The sequence below is a fragment of the Salmo salar genome, chromosome ssa20 (genome assembly GCF_905237065.1).
Source record: "Salmo salar chromosome ssa20, Ssal_v3.1, whole genome shotgun sequence".
Taxonomy (NCBI): Eukaryota; Metazoa; Chordata; class Actinopteri; order Salmoniformes; family Salmonidae; genus Salmo; species Salmo salar.
Window position 1 is genome coordinate 27,547,262 of NC_059461.1, and position 22,630 is coordinate 27,569,891.

Consider the following 22,630-nt stretch of genomic DNA (forward strand, 5'->3'; position numbering starts at 1 on the left):
TATTGTAGAGTCATGGGTTGCTATAATCGTTTTCCTACATTGGTCTCTGTTTCTCTTACTGTGTGCTGTGTTTGTGTGTATGCAGTAGATGTTTAAAAAAAATATATATATATATATTTCACCTTTATTTAACCAGGTAGGCTAGTTGAGAACAAGTTCTCATTTACAACTGCGACCTGGCCAAGATAAAGCAAAGCAGTGTGACACAGAGTTACACATGGAATAAACAATGAACAAGCCAATAACACAATAAACAAGTCAATGACACAGTAGAAAAAAGAAAGTCTATATACAGTGTGTGCAAAAGGCATGAGGAGGTAGGCAATAAATAGGCCATAGGAGCGAAGAATTACAATTTATCAGATTAACACTGGAGTGATAAATGAGCAGATGATGATGTGCAAGGAGAGATACTGGTGTGCAAAAGAGCAGAAAAGTAAATAAAAACAGTATGGGGATGAGGTGGGTAATTTACAGATGGACTATGTACAGCTGCAGCGATCGGTTAACTGCTCAGATAGCTGATGTTTAAAGTCTCCAGCTTCAGTGATTTTTGCAATTCGTTCCAGTCACTGGCAGCAGAGAACTGGAAGGAAAGGCGGCCAAATGAGGTGTTGGCTTTGGGGATGATCAGTGAGATATACCTAATGTGGGTGTGCTTCCCTCCTTGTGACCCTGACTGTTTGTCTGTTGTCGCCTCAGCATCCACTCCAGTGTTCTGCGGACCGACCCATGCTCACGCAGGTCCAGTAGCAGCACCTTTCAGGATGCAGGCTCTCTGGGGAAGTTTGAATTTGAGGTGGCAGACTTCTTCCTCTTCGGCTCTCCTCTGGGCCTTGTCCTCGCCCTGAGGAAGACTGTCATTCCTGTGCTGGATGGTAAGCCCACCTAAACAGAGGTCAAATGAATAAAGTGCCTTAAAAATGTGTTAGTTAAGCAATAAGGCACAGGGTGGTGGTATATGGCCAATATACCAAGGCTAAGGGATGTTCTTAAGTGCGACGCAACGCGGAGTGCCTGGATACAGCCCTTAGCCGTGGTATATTGGCCATATACCACAAACCCGCGAGGTGCCATATTGCTATTATAAACGGGTTAGCAATGTAAAAATAAATGTTTTGTCATACCCGTGGTATACGGTCTGATATACCGGGGCTGTCAGCCAATCAGCATTCAGGGCGAGACCACCCAGTTTATAATTAACATTTAAAAGTGGTGTGGTCTGAATTGGGTAGTGAAAACCTAGGAGGTACAGTGGGGTCTTATCTCCTTGAAATCCCCTTCTTCTCCTTTACACGCCGCCACTAGTTGCCACAAAGTCAGAAGGCCTGCCTACTCGACCAATCAGATGAGGGAGTGTGATGACATGTATGCCGGTTTGTGGGAAACGCCTAATTTTCGAAATGGCATATCTCGAGTTCAAGTTTGTGGACTAAATACATTCGAGAACAAGGATTGGCAACGTCATTAAAATTCATAACATTGAACAGGACAAAAGTTTTGGGCAAAAGGGTAAGTTGTCTTTTCTTTTTTGATAACTAGTAAGAAGATTTTGCTACTCTCATCTAAAATGAGATAGCTAGCATAAGGGATTCCATTCCAAGCACAGAGTTATTCTATTTGATAGAGCAACGTTGTTAGTTTCCCTACAAGCCTTTCATTCTAATAGTAATATATCATTGTTGACCTTGTTGTTGACCAACAGATGCACAGCCTTTGGCAGGGAAAAAACTCAGTCTCCCATTCAATGGTGTTCCATTTCAAGTTGTGGGTACAACGACGTATGTATGCCACCAGGGGAAAGACAAACAAACAAAAGCCAAAGAGAAATATGCTGCTGAAATGAACAAGAAGGCAGTAAGTTCAAAGACAGATCTCCAAATCTCCTTTGTGGAGACTCAATGTGAAACAGAAATCTGTCAGTACAAGGGTCAGATTTCCAGCACCACTCTCTGTTTTGAAACCCCTCCGTAGGGGTACATATCCCCTCCGTAACGTGTACATATCAAACTGTATTCTTATCATGTAATTATGTGTATAAAAGTACCATGTATGTAAAGTGTATCAATAATGTACACTGAGTGTAGAAATCATTAAGGACACCTTCCTAATATTAAGTTGCACCCCCTCCCCCTTTTTGCCCTCAGAACAGCCTCAATTCGTCAGGGCATGGACTCTACAAGGTGTTGAAAGCGTTCCACAGGGATGCTGGCCCATGTTGACTCCAAGCTTCCCACAGTTGTGTCAAGTTGGCTGGATACACAAAGGAAACTGTTGAGCGTGGAAAACCCCAGCGGTGTTGCAGTTCTTGACACAAACCGGTGTGCCTTGCACCTACTACCATACACCATTCAAAGGCACTTAAATCTTTTATCTTGCCCATTCACCCCCTTTAGCCAGCAGCATACCACCCTGTATCCCACTGCTGGCTTGCTGCAGAAGCTAAGCAGGGTTGGTCCTGGTTGGTCCCTGGATGGGAGACCAGATGCTGCTGGAAGTGGTGTTGGAAAGTCAGTAGGAGGCACCTTTTCCTCTGGTTTCAAAAAATTATCCCAATGCCCCAGGGTTGCGTCTTTTGGATGGGACGTTAAACGGGTGTCCTGACTCTCTGTGGTCACTAAAGATCCCATGGCACATATCGAAAGAGTAGGGGTGTTAACCCTGGTGTCCTGGCTAAATTCCTAACCTGACCCTCATATCATCACGGTCACCTAATCATCCCCAGGTTACAATTGGCTCATTCATCCCCCTCTTCTCCCCTGTGACTATTCACCAGGTCGTTGCTGTAAAATGAGAATGTGTTCTCAGTCAATTTAGCTGGTTAAATAAAATGAAAAAAATAATTACAGGCGTACACAATCCATGTCTCAAGGCTTAAAAATATTTATTTAACTTGTCTCCTCCCCTTCATCTACACTGATATGAAAGTGGATTTAACAAGTGACATCAATAAGGGATCATAGCTTTCACCTGGGTTCACCTGGTCAGTCTATGTCATGGAAAGAGCAGGTGTCCTTAATGTTTTGTACCAAATAGCTGTAAAAAAACAAAACATTTAAAACAATGTTACTTTTGTCTTCTGAAGTGGGGGGGGTGGATAGGACAATAAAATAAATACAAATGAATGTAAGTGGGGTCAGGGTGATGAGTTTCCCCTTAGACTGTAAAGAGCTTTGGGTGTCATGTAAGTCCAATCAATTGCAATTATTAAATGTTTTGTCATCTTCCATAGCTTGAAGACCATGCCTTTGTACAGAGATGGAAAATGGTACAAAATACCAAAAAGGTGGACTACAAGGCTATGCTATGTTAAATAAAGAAATTACTATAGTAAGTGCCTAGATGTCAAATAAAGTAACAGGGTTGAAGTTTTAATCTTAAATCAGCCAAAAAATGGCCAATTTCAAATATTTTCATTTCTGTGAACATTTCTATGAAACTGTATGTTTTACTTGTGGATTTGGAAAATTAAAAATCTAAAATCAAGATGGCAATTTGTTTGTTTACATGCCATTTCAAAAACAATGCAGATATTGGAGTAAAAATCTAAATGCAACATGCAACAATTTCAAAGATTTTACTGAGTTAAAGTTCATCAAAGGAAATAAATGCATTAGGCCCTAAACTATGGATTTCACATGACTGGGAATACTGATATGCCTCTGTTGGTCACAGATACCTTAAAAAAAGTAGGGCGTGGATTAGAAAACCACTCAGTATCTGGTGTGACCACCATTTGCATCATGCAGCGTGACACATAGAGATGATCAGTCTGTTGATTGTGGCCTGTGGAATGTTGTCTCACTTCTCAATGGCTGTGCGATGTTGCTGGATATTGTTTGGAACTGGAACATGCTGTTGTACACGTTGATCCAGAGCATCCCAAACATGCTCAATGGGTGACATATCTGGTGAGTATGCAGGCAATGGACTGGGACATTTTCCTTGCGACATGGGTCCGTGCATTATCATGCTGAAACATGAGGTGATGGCGGATGAATGGCACGACAATGGGCCTAAGGATCTTGACACAGTATGAGCTTTCCTGAGACGGTTTCCAATAGTTTGTGCAGAAATTATTGGGTTGTTGAAAACCACAGTTTCATCAGCTGTCTGAGTGGCTGGTCTCAGACGATCCTGCAGGTGAAAAAGCCAGATGTGGAGGTCCTGGGCTGGCGTGGTTACAAGTGGTCTGTGGTTGTGAGGCGGGGTGGATGTACTACCAAATTCTCTAAAATGACTCTGGTGGACATTCATGCAGTCAGCATGCCAATTGCAGGCTCCCTCAAAATGTATGTGGTATTGTGTTGTGTGACAAAACAACGCATTTTAGAGTGGCCTTTTATTGTCCCCAGCACAAGGTACACCTGTGTAATGATCATGCTGTTTAATGAGCTTCTGGATATGCAACACCTGTCAGGTGGATGGATTATCTTGGCAAAGGAGAAATGCTCACTAACAGGGATGTAAACAAATTTGTGCACAAAATTTTTGAGAAATAAGCTTTTTGTGCGTATGGAAAATGTCTGGGATCTTTCATTTCAGCTTTCAACATGGGACCAACACTTTGCATGTTGCGTTTATATTTTTGTTAAGTATATTTCATTTAAGACAAATAACTATGAGTAAGGGCAAACATCATTATAAGCTTGCAAGCGGAGTTTGAATAAGACATCCGATTACCACTTTGCATTTAGAACGGTGGTCATTTATTATCTGTAATAAAACCAACATCATTGATGGATCACTAGATAAAATAAATGCATGTCTCTCGTCATAGGTGTCATCACACTCCCTCATCTGATTGGTCGACCCTTCTGACTTTGTGGCTGTAGTAACTAGTGAGGACCTCTTTCTGCCTGTTAACTCTGTCTCCCCCTAGTGGCCCAGCTGCGCCCTGCCTGCCAGCAGGTCTACAACCTGTTCCACCCAGCCGACCCCTCGGCTTCGCGCCTGGAGCCCCTCCTGGAGAAAAAGTTCCACCTCCTGCCCCCTTTCAATGTTCCCCGCTACACACGCTTCCCCCTGGGGGACGGCAACTCCGCTCTACTGGGTGAGCACACTGGACTGAGTGCTGGAAACGTGTACACACACACACACACACACACACACACTCTTGTACCTGTATGAGCATATAACTGTTGTGTATTTATATGCAAAGAAAAATGTACACATTTTGTTACATTCATAGGTTATATAACCCGTGTTTTGATTATCCGTTGGGGACTCTGTGTGATGTAACAGGGTGTGTAGAAACTGACAAATGTGATGGATCATGTAGTTAGTTTTCTTTCCCACAAGGTATATCTCTGAGACATTTTGCCAGTGGTCTGAGGATTGCTATTAGAGGCCGAAAAGTCCTTTAAGTTAAGAAAAATGTAACATTTTTCTATTGTTTGTGCTTCAAGTCTTTGTGAAGCAATGTTCTCATCTATATGTTTTCATGGTGCTGCTGGTTTCTGTTGTGGCTGGCTAGCCCTTACAGTAGAGTAACCTTACAGGCTACACTGCACCCTTTCTGTTTAAGTAGGGCTCAATGATACACTATTATTCTGCTATTCAAGAAGTAATGCTTGAGACTCAATCTCTCCTTTGCTGATAGTCTTTTCCATTCATGGATATCCTTTAATCAGCAAGAGCAGCAAGGGAAGTGCTAGCTGGGATTCTTTTTATCTTAGATATGATATAATAGATTGTTAAGTAATATAATGATCATTTTGATCTAATGAGCTGTCAGTCCATATCCTCAGGTTTACTGTACAGCATTGAGAAAGTCTTAAAGATGAATTTTGGTTCGTTGATCAGTGTGTGCTGAGGTACATTTAAATATGAGTTAGAGTCAGCCGAGTCTGAATTAGAATCCAATAACAGCATTACCCTTCTACTGCACACTTTAGCTGTACTCTAGAACCTGTTACTGCTACTGCAGTATTTCCTGGGCTTGACTCGCCTTTGCTGTCTTTTCTGTGTCTTCATTGTCTCCTTTTCTCCTCCTCTCTCGGCCTCCTTCCCCATCTCTGCAAAACCTGCCCCCTTCCCCTGACCCCCCTGCCCCCTCCCCTCTGAACCCCCACCTCCCCCTCTAGTGGAGACAGTCCAGAGTAACCCTCAGCTCCTGCTCGATACTGGGCCCTCCCTCTCTTTCCGCTGTCAGGAGCCCATCAGCGAGACCTGCATCCCTGTGCCGGTGCTAAACTGGCAGGAGGGCTCCCTCAAGGCCACACCTGCTGTTCTGGAGTGTGTGTAGCGTCTCCTCTTCACCTCTCGGGGGGAAGTCTCTCCCTCTGTGTCGTATACGTGTATTTTTGTGTTAGTTGCAGTTCCACCTTCCCTTTCCACACTGACTGTGTCTGTGTGTATATGTTTTCAGACCCTTACCAAAACTGGTGCATGAAAATGCTGTGAGAATGTTACCCCAGTCAAGAGTTGGGGTCACATTACTGACTGTTCCAGGTCAAACATGTCCTGCATGACATGTCCTGCCCTGTTTCTGCAGTATTCAGTCCATTACCTTTATTATAGCTCATTAGCATGGCTCTCAGAGCCTGTCTGTTTACACTATCTCTACGAAAATGAGGTAATTTTGCTAATCAAAATGTAATAGTCATTATTGTTGTTTGCATTTTAGTGATTTAGAGAAACAGCAATGGCTGCCACAGTGAATGATTCAGATAGGTACTTGTAGGAACCCTTGACCTGGAAGAGTCTGTCCTTGTTTTGCTGTGTTGTGCTTGCTGTTACCATCAATTATTAATGTTCTTTGTAATGGTATGAAAATATGGTACCACTACCTGCATTCATTGTTGTGATGTGGTTTCTTTGCTGCTGCAGCATCTCCTTAACGACAAATACAAGCGTTGGGGAGTGTGTAAAGGTGATAGGCAAATGTTTCCATATAAGCCATAACACTGTGACTAGAGAACTATCTTCTCCTAGTGGGTGATTTTGCCAAATCGGAGACTTGGAAGCTATACTGACTGTGTTGCTCAGATGTCTGCTTGAAACATGGAACCCTGCCCCTTGCATTGTAATTGTGTATCCTTGTGGTCAATATAGTATCTCCTGACCTTTCTGTTACATGTTGATTACACATACTAAATGGAACTGTTATCACCTTAGTGATACATGCTAATAATAATCCAGCTAATCATTTGACAGACATTAAACCTTTTGAGACATAGTAATATGACCACCAATGGAGTAAAAGATTCCACACATGTCACTTTTCACATGCTGTTGTATTCATCAGAACACTATTTGACCACTCACTGATTGTCACAGAAATCTGACGTTGGCTCCTGCTGGTTTCACACCCACTAAAACCATGGCCTGGCCCATCACATTTCTTGGATGCAAACCCCTTCCTTCTCATCCTGTTACCTCCCTGTTCATCCACCTCTCCTCTTGTCTATGTCTAATGGGATATCCTTGTTTCGGCTCAATAGCGGATTTTGTTCAGTCTCATGGTGGTGTCTTCATGGACAGTTCGTACCCCTCCTCCCCCGTTACGGGCCCCCACTGCCGGGGCCTGCGGAGGGCCAGTGAGGTCAGCGTTGCCAGCCAGGTCTCAGGAATGGCAGACAGTTACACTGCCACCAACATAGCCAACAGTAAGTGTTCTCCTTACCACAAGTATCTCTCTCTCTCTCTCACTCACACTGCTCCATCTCAATTAACTCCTCTTTCAGTCAATCTCTTCTCTAGTTTTTTCTCTCTCTCTCTCTCTCTCTCTCTCATTCACACACACACTGCTCCATCTCAACTCCTCCTTCAGTGAATCGCTTCTCTACTCACTCACTCACTCACTCACTCACTCACTCACACACTCACTCACTCACACACTGCTCCATATCAACTCCTCCTTCAGTCAATCACTTCTCTGGTCTACTCACTCACTCACTCACTCACTCACTCACTCACTCACTCACTCACTCACTCACTCACTCACTCACTCACTCACTCACTCACTCACACTGCTCTATCTCAACTCCTCTTTCACTCTTCTCTAGTCTTTCTCTCTATTTCTCCTTTCTTGCTCGTCCTACTCCACTTCACTCCTTCATTCTCATCCCAATCTTCTCTCTCTCTGATTCTCACCCACCTTACTCACACTCTGCACACATCACTCAGTGCGCCGGATCCCGAGCAGCTCTGTAGTGACCCAGTTGTGCCTGCATTCACAGAATAACCACTTAGTTATCTGCTAGCTCAGCTCCAACACATTACGACACCTGTGATGGATTACACTGCTCTAAGCCCCTTCATCAGAGAGGGAGCATAACATCACCACAGACATATCCATTGTTCAAATTCAATGTGCCAGAAGATTAAAACATGACTACTGAAGAAGCAAAAGCTCACGTCCTGTCACTGCGTGTTCGTCCTACTCTGAGCCATTGTTTGAATGTAAATGCAAAGGAGTTCTGCATTTATTTAATGTGTTTGCAATGCATGTAAAGAGACCCTGTTTCACTGATTCATTCCTGCATTGTTCGCACCTTGTCACACTGTCTACCCAGATGCCCAAGCTTCTTTTGTGTTTGATGTAAAGAAGAATGTCTCCCAAAGTCTGGCTTTCCCTTGTAATCTCTGTCTGAAGTGGATATGTCCTAAATAAGGACCCATAACACAGCTTTCAAACATTTACTAACGTTCTACTCAGTTGGGAAGTTGTAATAGTGCGTTGATGAGGTCATTTCCAGTCATTGAAAGAATTGCTCATTGCTTGTCAAAAGCAAGTGCCATGGAATGCTTTTGTCGCTGTTCAGAAATGCAACAGAACGGAATGTACACACACAAAATAAGTATGAAAATGGGTTTTGTCAAAGATAATTCTAACCTTCCTTTTCAGTTTATATGAGGACCAGTCGGACACTTAATTGATTACTTTGTTTTGAAGCCAGTTTCAGGTTGTGAATGCAGCTTGTAGCAGAAGTACTTTACATGTTTGCAAACTGGAATTAACTGCACTATAAGATACAGTACTCGACAGTATGAAAACAATTCCTTTTGACATGATCTATCATTCATTTTCACATGCCAAATTAACCAAACCAAATTCTCCCTGAGAAGCCCCCTCAAGTCCCCTAGAAAAGAAAGGAGTGACCCAGTCCCAGGAACTACCAATACAGATCCAGGAAATGGGCCACAACTAGACATAGAGACCCAGAAGCCAACATAGGTGTGAGCCCCTGTGGCTCTGGTCAGTTAGAGAGACACTTGTCAACTGGCCTGGAGTATGCCATATATGACCTGGTCTCCCTGGACTGAGGAAGAAGGGGATCAGGGTATTCTTATAAAACACTGGACCCTATCAACTATGTACCAAATCCAGGCTCAGCCTACTACTGACTTCTCTTATGGGAAATCCTAATATATTGGACAATCAATCTCCTTTTAACATTGTTCTTGTCTACCAGAGATTTCTCTCAGCTTTTCTCGGTTTATTCCTTTCTGTTTCTATGACGATCCTGTTCCCTGGTGGACTATGTTTTTTGAATAAAGCACAGTCCCATTAACTTCACACACCAGACCGGTAAGAGAGACCCTCAACATACTGAGATGATATTTTGACTTTAAAAGTGTAACATACCCATCATCCAAATGATATAGCAGGAAGGCTACTTGCCCAACTTCCCAGTCTCTGCCTCACAGTTGACACCATTCAACATAGGCACATTTGTGATCAGTCCACAAGAATAAATGGTTATTCAGATATTTGTGCCCTAGCCTGTTCTGGAGGCAAACATTAATTCATCAGTGACAGTCCCAGTGTGAATCCACTTAGTGAAGTTTTATTTGGCAAAATCATTGAACAGATGTCTTTATAATCCCATCGTCCCTTTTCTTCATATTTAATACAAATAACTGCTGGTTTGTTGCTATTTACGTTGACTCGTGTCTTGAACCAACTTTAACAATGTAATTCTTGCATAACAATGGTTCTCTTCCTTATCTATATGTATTTCAACAGTAACAATCTTCAACTCCTGCCTTACTTCCCTTATAGCTGAGGAACTGCTGTGGACGATCTGGGCTTTGATAGTGGTTTATGATTGAGTACAGCCTTCAATACAGCCAAACGGTTTATGGTTGAACTTTTCCAGGGGTGTGTATTGGGATGTTGTGCCCCTCTGCCTTACTCACAATGCAACCATGCCACTCCACCCCTACCCATGTACCCCCTCTCACCATGCAGTCGCAGCCCGTTGGTGGGGCACCAAGCGTGTGGACTTTGCCTTGTACTGCCCTGATGCCCTGACAGCCTTCCCCACAGTGGCACTACCGCACCTCTTTCATGCATCCTACTGGGAGTCCACTGATGTAGTGTCCTTCCTGCTGCGACAGGTGAGCTCACCCCATAATCTTCCATGGCCTGTGCTTCTGGCCCCCTTTAAAATGTACACTAGTGTGGCTATGGTGAGTATGTGTGGTGTCATCTATATGTTTATTTTAGGTTATGAGACATGAAAACTCCAGCATACTGGAGCTGGATGGTAAGGAGGTGTCAGAGTTCACTCCATCTAAACCCCGGGAGAAGTGGCTCAGGAAGAGAACCCTCGTCAAGATCAGGGTACAGTCTGCTGCAGCTATAACAGTGTTGACCACTTGAAGAGATTCACTCTTGCTAACACTGTAATTGTGTCTCAATCTATTCATGTGTGTGTATTTTTTGGACAGAATGTGACAGCCAATCATCGTGTAAACGATGCAGTGTTCACAGAAGGTGGGCTGCAGATCGTGACTGGCCGCTTCATGTACGGACCTCTGGACATGGTCACACTGACTGGGGAGAAGGTAGGCTCTCTCTCTCAGCAATCAGTATGATCATTTTCCATTACAACAATGCAAACAGTGGGTTTGTAACACACAAAGTCCTATATATAAATGTACTTATCCCTCCATCCACCTTATCCCTATGTACTTATCCTTCCATCCACCTTATCCCTATGTACTTATCCTTCCATCCACCTTATCCCTATGTACTTATCCTTCCATCCATGAGTTGTATCTGTATTTGTTTTCAATTCAAAATATGCTACATGTATGTGTGCATCTTCAATGTGTTTGTGTTCAAAGTGGTTGTGTATCGATCTCTATGTTGGTCCTTTGTAGTTCAGTTGGTAGAGCATGGCGCTTGTAACGCCAGGGTAATGGGTTTGATTCCCGGGACCAGCCATATGTAAAACGGATGCACGCTTGACTGTAAGTCGCTTTGGATAAAAGCGTCTGCTAAATGGCATATACAGTATATATTATGTTTACAGGTGGACATCCACATCATGACCCAGCCCCCGTCTGGAGACTGGGTGTACTTTGACACGGAGCTGACTAACGGCAGTGGCCGCGTTTCCTTCATCATCCCAGAGAGCAAACGGCTGGGGGTTGGCGTCTATCCGGTCAAACTGGTGGTCAGGTGAGTGGCATCTATGGCATGCTCTTCTATGGTCTCTTTCAGCCAATCCAGTCCTGAGGCTTCAGAAATGGTGCCCTCTGTTTTTGGAGGGTTTTAGGTGACTCTGTCAAAAAACACTTACATCTCTTTTTTTATTCTGTTCCTCTGCCTCTTTATTTCTTTCCAATTGTCTCTGTCTCTTCTCCTCTATCTTCCAATTGTTTTGTGTCCTATCACCGACAGGGGGGATCACACATTTGCAGACAGCTACCTGACAGTGCTTCCCCATGGGACAGAGTTTGTTGTGTTCAGTATAGACGGCTCATTCGCTGCCAGCGTGTCCATCATGGGGAGCGATCCCAAAGTTCGAGCCGGAGCAGTCGATGTGGTCAGGTAACATGCACCTGGCATCACCTGGGATTGGACAGTTATAAGCATCTGCCAAAATGATTTCTGTCTCTATAACCCGTTGTGTTGCACTCTCTCCACTCTTTCTTATAGCGTTTGATTTCTTTCCAGGCACTGGCAGGACCTGGGCTATCTGATCGTCTATGTGACGGGGCGTCCAGACATGCAGAAGCAGAGAGTGGTGGCGTGGCTGTCTCAGCATAACTTCCCCCATGGCATCGTCTCCTTCTGTGATGGCCTGGTCCACGACCCACTCAGACACAAAGCCAACTTCCTCAAGTCACTCATGGAGGTGAGGATGGCAGTGGGGGTTGGGTGGTGGGTTTGTTGAGGGTACTGGAGTGGGTAACAAAGGCTGGGGGTAGGTTCAGGAGTAGGTGAGGGTTAAGGGGAATGGTGCAGAAGACAATGAAGGGAGAGGAGATGATTGAAGAGATGTACGTTTTCTTGGTCCGAATTTATCGATGACACTTGATTCGCTGGTTCCACAGGCTCACATGAAGATCTTTGCTTGTTACGGTTCTACCAAAGACATCGCGGTCTACACCTCCATCGGCCTCTCTCCCTCCCAGATCTACATTATTGGCCGATCCTCCAAGAAGATGCAAGCTCAGTGCCAGGTACGATAAACATGCACTGACTTTTTAGTTTAGTCCTGGTCTTCTAGTTCACCATATGCAACACTTCATTACATTATATGACTGTCTCTTTCCCTGCCTGTCCCAACAGTTCATTACAGAGGGCTATGCGACCCACCTCTCTCAGCTGGAGTACAACCAGCGCTCCCGGCCAGCAAAGACTAGCAGTGCCCGTATGGTCCTACGGAAAGGCAGCTTTGGTCTGGGTGCAAGCAGCGACTTCCTACGGAAGCGGAACCACCTGCTGCGCACCATCTCCGCCCAGCCGACCTCCAGCTTGCCCAGCGGCAGCGGCCACAGTAGACCAGAGCGCACACAGAGCCAGTCAGACAGCCACAGCCAGCATGGCCCTGGACCAGCCCAGCGCAGCATGAGCATTACAGCAGGCTGCTGGGGCCGCAGTGGCAGCACCAAGCTGGAGCCTGGGGTGTTCAACCCAAAGTAGGAGGATGAAATTGAGCAAGGACAAAGGTGATGAGGAAAGGGGAAAACTGCAGAAAGAGAAATTCAAGAAAGGAAGATTGAGATGACCAGAGAATAATTTAAAGACAAGGGAGAGTGGGATGCTGGTCGTAGGTTTTCAAAGCTCTAAATACAGAGACAGGAAGAAGAATGAAAGAATACATGCGGTAAACATGTCAATGGAACTTGGGGAAAGCGCAAGGACGCCGTCATTGGCACCTATTAAAAATAAGCTGCATAATATATAAATATCTGATAAATGCTAACTCCGGTTCATATAGCTGGTAGTAAAGCTAGCCATATGGAAATCGTTGGTGGTAATTTAAGTAGTTTTTAAGTGTAATGCTTGGTGACGATGACATAAACATGTATTGGGGTTGACACCCATAGAAGCATTATACTCCAAATTATAAACTGGGTGGTTTGAGACCTGAATGCTGATTGGCTAACAGCCTTGTATATTTAACCTTTATTTAACTAGGCAAGTCAGTTAAAGAACAAATTCTTATTTACAGTGGGTAAACTGCCTTGTTCAGGGGCAGAACGACAGATTTTTACCTTGTCAGCTTGGGGATTCGAACTAGCAACCGTTCGATTACTGGCCCACTAGGCTACCTGCCACCCCGGTATATCAGACTGTATACCACGGGTAAGACAAAATATTTATTGTAACTGCTCTAATTACGTTGGTAACCAGTTTATAATAGCAATAAGGCACCTCAGGAGTTTGTGGTATATGGCCAATATACCACGGCTAAGGACTGTGTCCAGGCATTCCACGTTGCGTCGTGCATAAGAACAGCCCTTAGCCGTGGTATATTGGCCATATACAGTTGAAGTTGTAAGTTTACATACACCTTAGCCAAATACATTTAAACTCAGTTTTTCACAATTCCTGACATTTATTCCTAGTAAAAATTCCCTGTCTTAGGTCAGTTAGGATCACCACTTTATTTGAAGAATGTGAAATGTTACAATAATAGTAGAGAGAATGATTTATTTCAGCTTTTATTTCTTTCATCACATTCCCAGTGGGTCAAAAGTTTGCATACACTCAATTAGTATTTGGTAGCATTGCCTATAAATTGTTTAACTTGGGTCAAACGTTTCGGGTAGCCTTCCACAAGCTTCCCACAATAAGTTGGGTGAATTTTGGCCCATTCCTCCTGACAGAGCTGGTGTAACTGAGTCAGGTTTGTAGGCCTCCTTGCTCGCACATGCTTTTTCAGTTCTGCCCACCAATCGTCTATAGGATTGAGGTCAGGGCTTTGTGATGGCCACTCCAATACCTTGACTTTGTTGTCCTTAAGGCATTTTGCCACAACTTTGGAAGTATGCTTGTCCATTTCAAAGACCCATTTGCGACCAAGCTTTAACTTCCTGACTGATGTCGTGAGATGTTGCTTCAATATATCCACATAATTTTCCTCCCTCATGATGATGCCATCTATTTTGTGAAGTGCACCAGTGCCTCATGCAGTAAAGCACCCCCACAACATGATGCTGCCACCCCTGTGCTTCATGGTTGGGATGGTGTTCTTCGGCTTGCAGGCCTCCCCCTTTTTCCTCCAAACATAACACTGGTCATTATGGCCAAACAGTTGTATTTTTGTTTCATCAGACCAGAGGACATTTCTCCAAAAAGTACAAACTTTGTCCCCATGTGCAGTTGCAAACCGTAGTCTGGCTTTTTTTTATGGCTGAGCGGCTTTTCAGGTTATGTCGATATAGGACTCGTTTTACTGTGGATATAGATACTTTTGTACTTGTTTCCTCCAGCATCTTCACAAGGTCCTTTGCTGTTGTTCTGGGATTGATTCGCACTTTACACACCAAAGTACGTTCATCTCTAGGAGACAGAACGCGTCTCCTTCCTGAGCGGTACGATGGCTGTGTGGTCCCATGGTGTTTATACTTGCGTACTATTGTTTGTACAGATGAACGTGGTACCTTCAGGAGTTTGGAAATTGCTCCCGAGGATGAACCAGACTTGTGGAGGTCTACACTTTTTTTCTGAGATCTTGGCTGATTTCTTTTGATTTTCCCATGATGTCAAGCAAAGAGGCACTGAATTTGAAGGTTGGCCTTGAAATACATCCACAGGTACACCTCCAATTGACTCAAATGATGTCAATTAGCCTATCAGAAGCTTCTAAAGCCATGACATCATTTTCTGGAATTTTCCAAGCTGTTTAAAGACAGTCAACTTAGTGTATGTAAACTTCTGACCCACTGGAATTGTGATACAGTGAATTATAAGTGAAATAATCTGTCTGTAAACAATTGTTGGAAAAATTACTTGTGTCATCCACAAAGTAGATGTCCTAACCGACCTGCCAAAACTATAGTTTGTTAAACAAGAAATTTGTGGAGTGGTTGACAAACAAGTTTTTTATGACTACAACGTAAGTCTATGTAAACTACAATTTCAACTGTACCACACCCCCCTCGGGCCTTATTGCTTAATTTTACCCCAACATTGTGTGAAATAAATGTATAAACAATAGCATAAATGTAGGTTAATTTTGATGGACAACAATGAGGAGATTGGGAAGGGGGGGTTGTGTGCGTGGTGTTTCCAATGTTTTGGTCAAATTCCATTGATCTCTTTACCACATCTATACAGCATTGAAAACCTTTGGTGCTACGAACCAGTCTTTATTAAAGCAACACCATCAATATACCTGAATCAACAAAAACAACAACAGGCGGAGGCAATGTCTCTTTTTTCTTCGGACATTGATACAATGGAGAAAAGCCTTTTAAGAAGCATCTTATTTAAGCAAGGAACATGCATGCACAACACACAAACAAACCTCTGGCCAACAATAGGAAGAGACTCCTAAAGAAAGAGACTTGGACTGTTTCTGAGTTGCATATTGCTCTAGTTTTTATTTATCATATTCATCATATATGTCTTTAATACCATATCGATATACACAGTGTGTCTCCTGGTCTCCAGCGTCCTCATGCTGCCAGTTTGGTTTAACTCCTGATAGATCCATGTCCCCCATCTCCCACCCTGGGTTATGCAGGTGGGTTGTATCCTCCCTGCACCATGACACAGTCTCCAGTCTCCAGAACCACACACATACAGCCAAAATAGAATTATAGCAGTGTTTCAGCAGCTGCAATACTCTTAAGTCTGTATACCAATTGCGCTTTGATTACAGTTGAGACCCCAATCATTGTCTGTTTTATCATACAGAACATGTTACATTATAGTCCACTGTAATCATTGCCTATACAACAAAGTATATTTATGTATATCACTTGCAGGGAAAACTTGTATCACTGTAAGGTGATGTGCCAAAGTAGGCAGTATGCTCAATTTACTACTGTACGTGAAGGGAGAAGCTGAATGGAAGATGACTGTTGAGAGACTGAAACTGCTCTGTGGACCTTGTTTGGATTGATTGATTGTATAGTTGAAGATAACCGAGGCTTGTATATAATATTGTATGGAGAGGGGCAATTCTCTAATATCCTCTTCACACTGAGGAGATACACATTCAGGATACACATTTTCATTATTATTTAACAGGATACATAGATATAAATGTATATATTCATTTTTTGTGAACAGAAAAACAATTGTTTTAGTTCTAACTACATAGTGTTTCATTTTTTATGTTTGTATCTCATGCAATCATCCGCAGCAGCCAATACACAGCAGGGGTATTTGCCTTGCATTGTATTGCATTTCTACCACATCGACTGAACATGCAAATGGCAAGATTTGTGTTAATGTATCTGCTATCTTAATGTGTCATATGTTTATTATGATATACACTACATGACCAAATGTATGTTGACACCTGCTCGTCAAACATCTCATTCCAAAATCGTGGGCATTGATATGGAGTTGGTCCCCCCTTTGCTGCTATAATAGCCTCCATTGTTCTGGGAAGGCTTCCCACTTAACTGTTGGAACATTGCGTCCATTCAGCCACAAGAGCATTAGTGAGGTCGGGCACTAATGTTGGGCGATTAGGCCTGGCTCGCAGTCGGCGTTCGAATTCATCCCAAAGGTGTTCAATGGGGTTGAGTTTAGGGCTCTGTGCAGGCCAGTCAATTTCTTCCACACCGATCTCAACAAACCATTTCTATATGGACCTTGCTTTGTGCACGGGGGCATTGTCATGCTGAAACAGGAAAGGGCCTTCCCTAAACTGTTGCCACGAAGTTGGAAGCACAGAATCGTCTAGAATGTCATTGTATGCTGTAGCGTTAAGATTTCCTAAGGGGCCGATCCCAAACCATGAAAAACAGCCCCAGACCATTATTACTCCTCCACCAAACTTTACAGTTGGCACTATGCATTTGGGCAGTTAGCGTTCTCCTGGCATCCGCCAAACCCAGATTCGTCCGTCGGACTGCCAGATAGTGAAGCGTGATTCATCACTCCAGAGAATGCGTTTCCACTGCTCCAGAGTCCAATGGCGGTGAGCTTTACACCACTCCAGCTGACGCTTGGCATTGGGCATGGTGATTTTAGGCTTATGTATGGCTGCTCAGCCATGGAAAAGTATTTCATGAAGCTCCCGACGAACAGTTCTTGTCCTGACGTTGGTAGTGAGTGTTGCAATCGAGGACAGACAATTTTTACGCTCTACACGCTTCAGCACTCGGCGGCACCGTTCTGTGAGCTTGTGTGGCCTACCACTTCGCGGCTGAGTCGTTGTCGCTCCTTTACGTTTCCCCTTCACAATAACAGCACTTACAGTTGACCGGAGCAGCTCTAGCAGGGCAGAAATTTGACGAACTGACTTGTCAATGTTTGTCTATGGAGATTGCATGGCTGTTTACTCAATTTTCTACACCTGTCAGCTATGGGTTTGGCTATTTCAGCCACTAATTTGAAGGGGTGTCCACATACTTTTGTATATATAGTGTATTTTGAAAGTCAATCAATACCTGAGCTGTAAATGAGGCATTCAATGTTATTGAGCACGTAGACAATACTATTTAGGTTCAGTTGGGAGTTATTTGTTGAAGCCTCTGAAAAGGCTGTAGATATTTGTAAAAATATGCTTTGGAAAGAAGGAACATACAGTAGAGTTAAGATTTGTTCAATAATGTTGATTAATAAGTTAAGGTGATTAATCTTAGGTTTATTCATGCAAATGATGTTTACCTGTTTCAAAACTGTGTAGAACTATGACTGTAATGGACCACGGAGTACTGAAATGTTAGTGAGAAGGTGCAATATTACCCACAATCATGCCACAGCAGCAGATCCACCATATAGAAAGAATGCCACAATGCATTGACAATCAGTTAAGCAGGCACATGCAGCAGCAGAGACAGAACCTCGTGCTAACACACTCACAAAATGTCTAGGTGCCCTGTGATGAGACATACGGGTAGAAACATTTTCAAAGCACATGATGATCATAGCAAATTGTTTATACAAATGGGATCTTGGTTGAACGGTCATTACATTTCTGGCGTGATCCAGGGACAGCAAGGAAGACAGTGTGAGGGGTGTATTGGGAGGGAGGACCATCATGGTGAAGTGGGGTCCTCGCAATCCATACAGATTGCTCTGGTAGGGAATGAATGAGGCATCAGACTGTCTATAGCCCTGTTTATACCTGGTACTAACATGTGCCCCAAGTCCTGATCTGGTCCACATTCTGATTGTGCCCACATTTTCAGATGGGTGTAGACTATTAAAAGACACATTGTGATCAGATCTTCCTGACCCCCTCCGGAGGTAGTAAGGCACGCACTGTGTCTGGATATCAATGAAGTGAAAGCAGATATGGATGGTCAAACCATTTAAATCTTTATACCAGCCTCTAAAATCATTGCCAGGTAGCACAAGTGACTTATGACATCAGTAATTAATGTAAAGAAACATTTAATTCATATTATTTTGAAAGAATATCTCTCAAATACTTAGCATACAGGGAGGCATCAGCTAATCTGGTAACAATACAGAAACTAGAGCTGGGCGATATGGACAAAAATCTATGTTATGATAAATTGACTATATTATCACGATAAAGATAAATTGAATGATACGTTGAATGAAATGTATAAGCACCAGTAATTATTTTACCCTTTCAACTACCCCTACAACTTTGAATGTTATCAATTGTCCCATTAGCAATATTAGCAGACAGGCCTATTTCATTACAACTTCACATTCCTCTAGTAAAGGCTACTTATCGTTATCAGTAAAATGTCCTCGATAAACTGAAAATTATCGAAACTGACCATTTATCGTCCCAGCTCTAGTAGACATGACTAACCTTAATAAGAGTGATTGGATCATACAACTCACATGTTAGAGCAAGGTTTAAATTAGGCTATTGTGAACCCAATGTTCTAGAATACTTGCTTGACCACCAGATTCTTCTCATACATATAATATGAGATCATGCTATTCCTGTCCATTGCCCTACAATAGGCATATTTCAGGGCGACCCAGAAGGCATTGCCCCAAATACACATGAACATGCAACAGGCATGGTAAAGGATGCAGTCAGTTGAGCTGGAAGGGCTTGTGTTTTGAAGCAATGCCGTTGTAACTGATACTTTGGGCTGATACGAGTCACTGTTCATATGATATGCTTTTGACCTTTTTTTAAAGGTGGTACATAACTCTATGGGCAACCCATATGGATTTCTCTGTAGACAACTGAGTCTTTCTGTGCATCCTAACAGTGAAATTGGAGAAGACTGGTTAGCACATCCAGCTATAAGAAAACATACACCCCTCTAACAATTATTACATGGCTGGTCTTTAAAGCATCGTCCTGCATCAGTCAACTGGACATTGACACCCCAAGAATGTAAAGATAGACATGTGCAATCATCAGTTAAACTCAGACACATCTGGACAAAGACATTCCCCATAGTTCTGCTACTAGCAGATGCAGATATTACCAGAGGCCTTACAGTACATTTCCCTTTTTGCCTTAAATTTGATGTTTCAATGGTCTGACTCATGCCTCCATGGAATAATCCTCCAATAGAATTTGCTGTATGGTCACTGAAAGGGGCCATTATTTCCCAATGAGACTTTGGTTTGACTTGTGGTTGGTTGGTTTCATCCCCAGGGAAATAGTATAAATGTACATAGGAATATATTAAATAAAACTACATGAACTCTGCGCTGAAAAACAGGTTTCATCTCACACTCTTTTTGAAATGGCAATGCTGACAATTTGATCACATCAAAAGGACCTTACCTGGATGTAAAAATGTCCCAATACCTTGGCTTTGTTAAAGCTTGGTATATACAGTATCAATATAATTTGTGTTACTCCAAAGTTTGACAGTTTTATTACCAATTCCCTGTGTTTACATATACAGTGTATAAAAAGTAAGTATGAAGAACAGAAATTAAATGTGTGGTTTCTTGTCTGTAAATTATTTTAATGGCGGGTGTATGGTTAGGTTTTAAACCTGTAACTGAAATAGTAAATATCCGATGCACACAGCAATGGTCAAGGATAATTATCTAAGAAAAATACTTTATTACATGGTAAAAAAGTAAATAGCATTATACAGTTCACTGTTTTGGGGGTCAGTTTGAATGCATGTTAAATTTAATTGAATATTAAACTGGCAGATGGCCATTCTGAATTTCTGATACATTCAGAGAAATTCCAAAGTGAATTATGATGAAAGGATGCTGGTCAACTAAAATACAAATTTAATTTGATTACATTTCATTTGAGCAATTAAACAAAAAAATGTGGCCAAACATGATGTATATGATTGAGTCACACTCACAGTACAGTCATAGATAGGCACAGAAAGGGTTGATTTTCACTTTCATTTTGGAGACATGTAGGGATCCTGTCATGTAAAAATGAGGCACAGCACAACTAACTGGAGACCTATTCTTCTGTCCTATCTATACAGAATGGTATAGATGTCTCCTTCCTACCGTAGCCTTTATATCAGGGGGAAACCCTCTACCTGTTCAGTCCTAGTTTCTTCTGAAAGGAGTTTCCGTCTCCCTTTGTGGCTTGCTATAACAAGAGAGGGCAAGTGTTAGGTAGACATTTTTATAGGTAGAGGACACTTCAACCCCATAAAAGCACACACAGCTGCATGGTCTTTGATGGTTTTCCATTTACCTTGTTGATGTCTTTGTGTCTCTCTTTACTGACAATCTCCTCAATGATCTCTCCCTCTCCCCTTATCAGCCTGAAAAACAAAAACAGAGGGAATAAAAACCAGCACACACCCATATAGGAATAGATATTGAAACTACCGAACCATAGATGCCATGGGAACACAGTTGTATATAGCGTTGGTGTACCTGGTGCGTCCAGTCTCAGGGTCTACCACCCTGCGGATGACACTCTGCTTAGCCTCATACTCCTCCTTTGTTAAGGGTCTCTTGGTGGATAGCCTGGCTTTCTGCTCATCTGTCATTGCTACAGAATGGACAAAAACAAAACATCCACCCATCTGCTCAGCTTTATATCTGGTTTCATATTCCATTCTTTGTTTAGCTAGTTAACAAATAAACATTAGCTATTGAGGACATATAACAAAATATGAGACCAACATACCTGGTCCATGATCTTCTGTGCAATCATCACTCTGCCACAACTCCAGGAAGGGCTGGGGGGTGCTGCCTACAGGCTGAGGGGGGGCTGGAGGGGGCATCAAATCTACAAGCAGAGATGCTCTTCGTTCTTCCAATTTCTTTATCTTCTTCTTTTTCTTCTTCTCCAATTTCATCTCTTTCTTCAACTTTCTTTTCTTCTTCTTTAACTTCTTCTTGAATTGTTTCCTTTTCCTTTCCTTCCTCTTGGACTTTTCATCACTTGATGAGGAGGATGAGGAGGATGAAGAAGAGCTTGACGAGGAAGATGAGGAACTTCTTTTTTTCATTTTCTTCTTCCCTTTCAGATCTGAAGCAGACAAATGTACACATTGTAAAATTGCTAGACATACAAAGATATTTCATTATCTTATTCTCTGACATTAGATATCTGTATGTGAGGGTGAAGTGCTACACATACGTGTGTAACGTTAGCTATCTACTACTACGTGTGATTTAATAATAATTGAGTCAAGAAAACCTTGGCTCTTGCTGAGGGAACGTGAGGCTTTCTTTGAAGGGGTCGGACTCGCACTGCTGCTGGACGATGAGGAAGATGAAGAAGAGGAATGTCTTCGCTTTTTCTTCTTGGACAATTTTTTCTCTCCGACTTGTCTGCTCGTGCTCTTGGTCTTATCCGCGGAACTGTCACGCGATCTACTCCGCTCCATAGTCGAAAATGTACGCTGTGTATGCTAGGGCAATCAATTAATCGTATTCCTTTAAAACTTTACTGAAGATTCTGTAAATCAATTTAGAAATACTTTGCTAACGACAGCTGGAAATAAGTGGCAACAAAACATGTCCACCCCCGATAAATAGGTTGTGCAGCTGTTTTTATTCCCCAGTGCATTTCCGGATCGTGAGGAAGTGTGTCCGCTTCACATTGTTGTCCTCTTGCACACTGATCATATACTTTTATGGGCCGCCTATCATATTGGCAATTAATTACCTGAATAAATATTTTTATTGATATAAAATCAAGATGTATATCATACTCAAAACTATGTATCACCTCTTGAGGGTTGAAGTAGAGGGTTAAAGGTATTGCATTGTGATATTTTGTATCATTCCTATACAAATGTAACTAGAGTAACCTACCTGCAATCTTTACAATGGAAATTATATATAATAGTAAGATTGATGGGTCTA

The 22,630-nt window shown here is 42.6% G+C and overlaps 2 protein-coding genes across 3 annotated transcripts in view; one reads left to right on the forward strand and one right to left on the reverse strand.

The window, feature by feature from the left end:
- The window catches only part of LOC106580355 (membrane-associated phosphatidylinositol transfer protein 2), an 85,320-nt gene extending 71,749 nt beyond the window's left edge, over positions 1-13,571 (forward strand). Inside the window, exons 14-25 of one of the 2 annotated variants that reach the window (XM_014161300.2) lie at positions 703-878; positions 4,883-5,053; positions 6,087-6,239; positions 7,446-7,610; positions 10,199-10,347; positions 10,457-10,573; positions 10,681-10,797; positions 11,268-11,416; positions 11,639-11,788; positions 11,915-12,095; positions 12,295-12,423; positions 12,533-13,571. In XM_014161300.2, the coding sequence (XP_014016775.2) occupies positions 703-878; positions 4,883-5,053; positions 6,087-6,239; positions 7,446-7,610; positions 10,199-10,347; positions 10,457-10,573; positions 10,681-10,797; positions 11,268-11,416; positions 11,639-11,788; positions 11,915-12,095; positions 12,295-12,423; positions 12,533-12,886 (2,011 nt within the window). In that variant the 3' untranslated portion in view covers positions 12,887-13,571. The remainder of the gene's footprint in view (positions 1-702; positions 879-4,882; positions 5,054-6,086; positions 6,240-7,445; positions 7,611-10,198; positions 10,348-10,456; positions 10,574-10,680; positions 10,798-11,267; positions 11,417-11,638; positions 11,789-11,914; positions 12,096-12,294; positions 12,424-12,532) is intronic. The other variant, XM_014161302.2, reaches the window with a different exon arrangement.
- Positions 13,572-20,370: 6,799 nt separating this feature from the next.
- Positions 20,371-22,327, reverse strand: arl6ip4 (ADP-ribosylation factor-like 6 interacting protein 4). Its single transcript, XM_014161299.2, has 5 exons — positions 21,960-22,327; positions 21,444-21,788; positions 21,188-21,305; positions 21,003-21,072; positions 20,371-20,894 (listed from the first exon to the last, which is right to left on the reverse strand). Exons 1-5 carry the CDS (start codon positions 22,147-22,149, stop codon positions 20,838-20,840), a joined length of 780 nt encoding a protein of 259 aa, XP_014016774.1. The 5' UTR covers positions 22,150-22,327; the 3' UTR covers positions 20,371-20,837.
- Between the last annotated feature and the right edge of the window lie 303 nt (positions 22,328-22,630).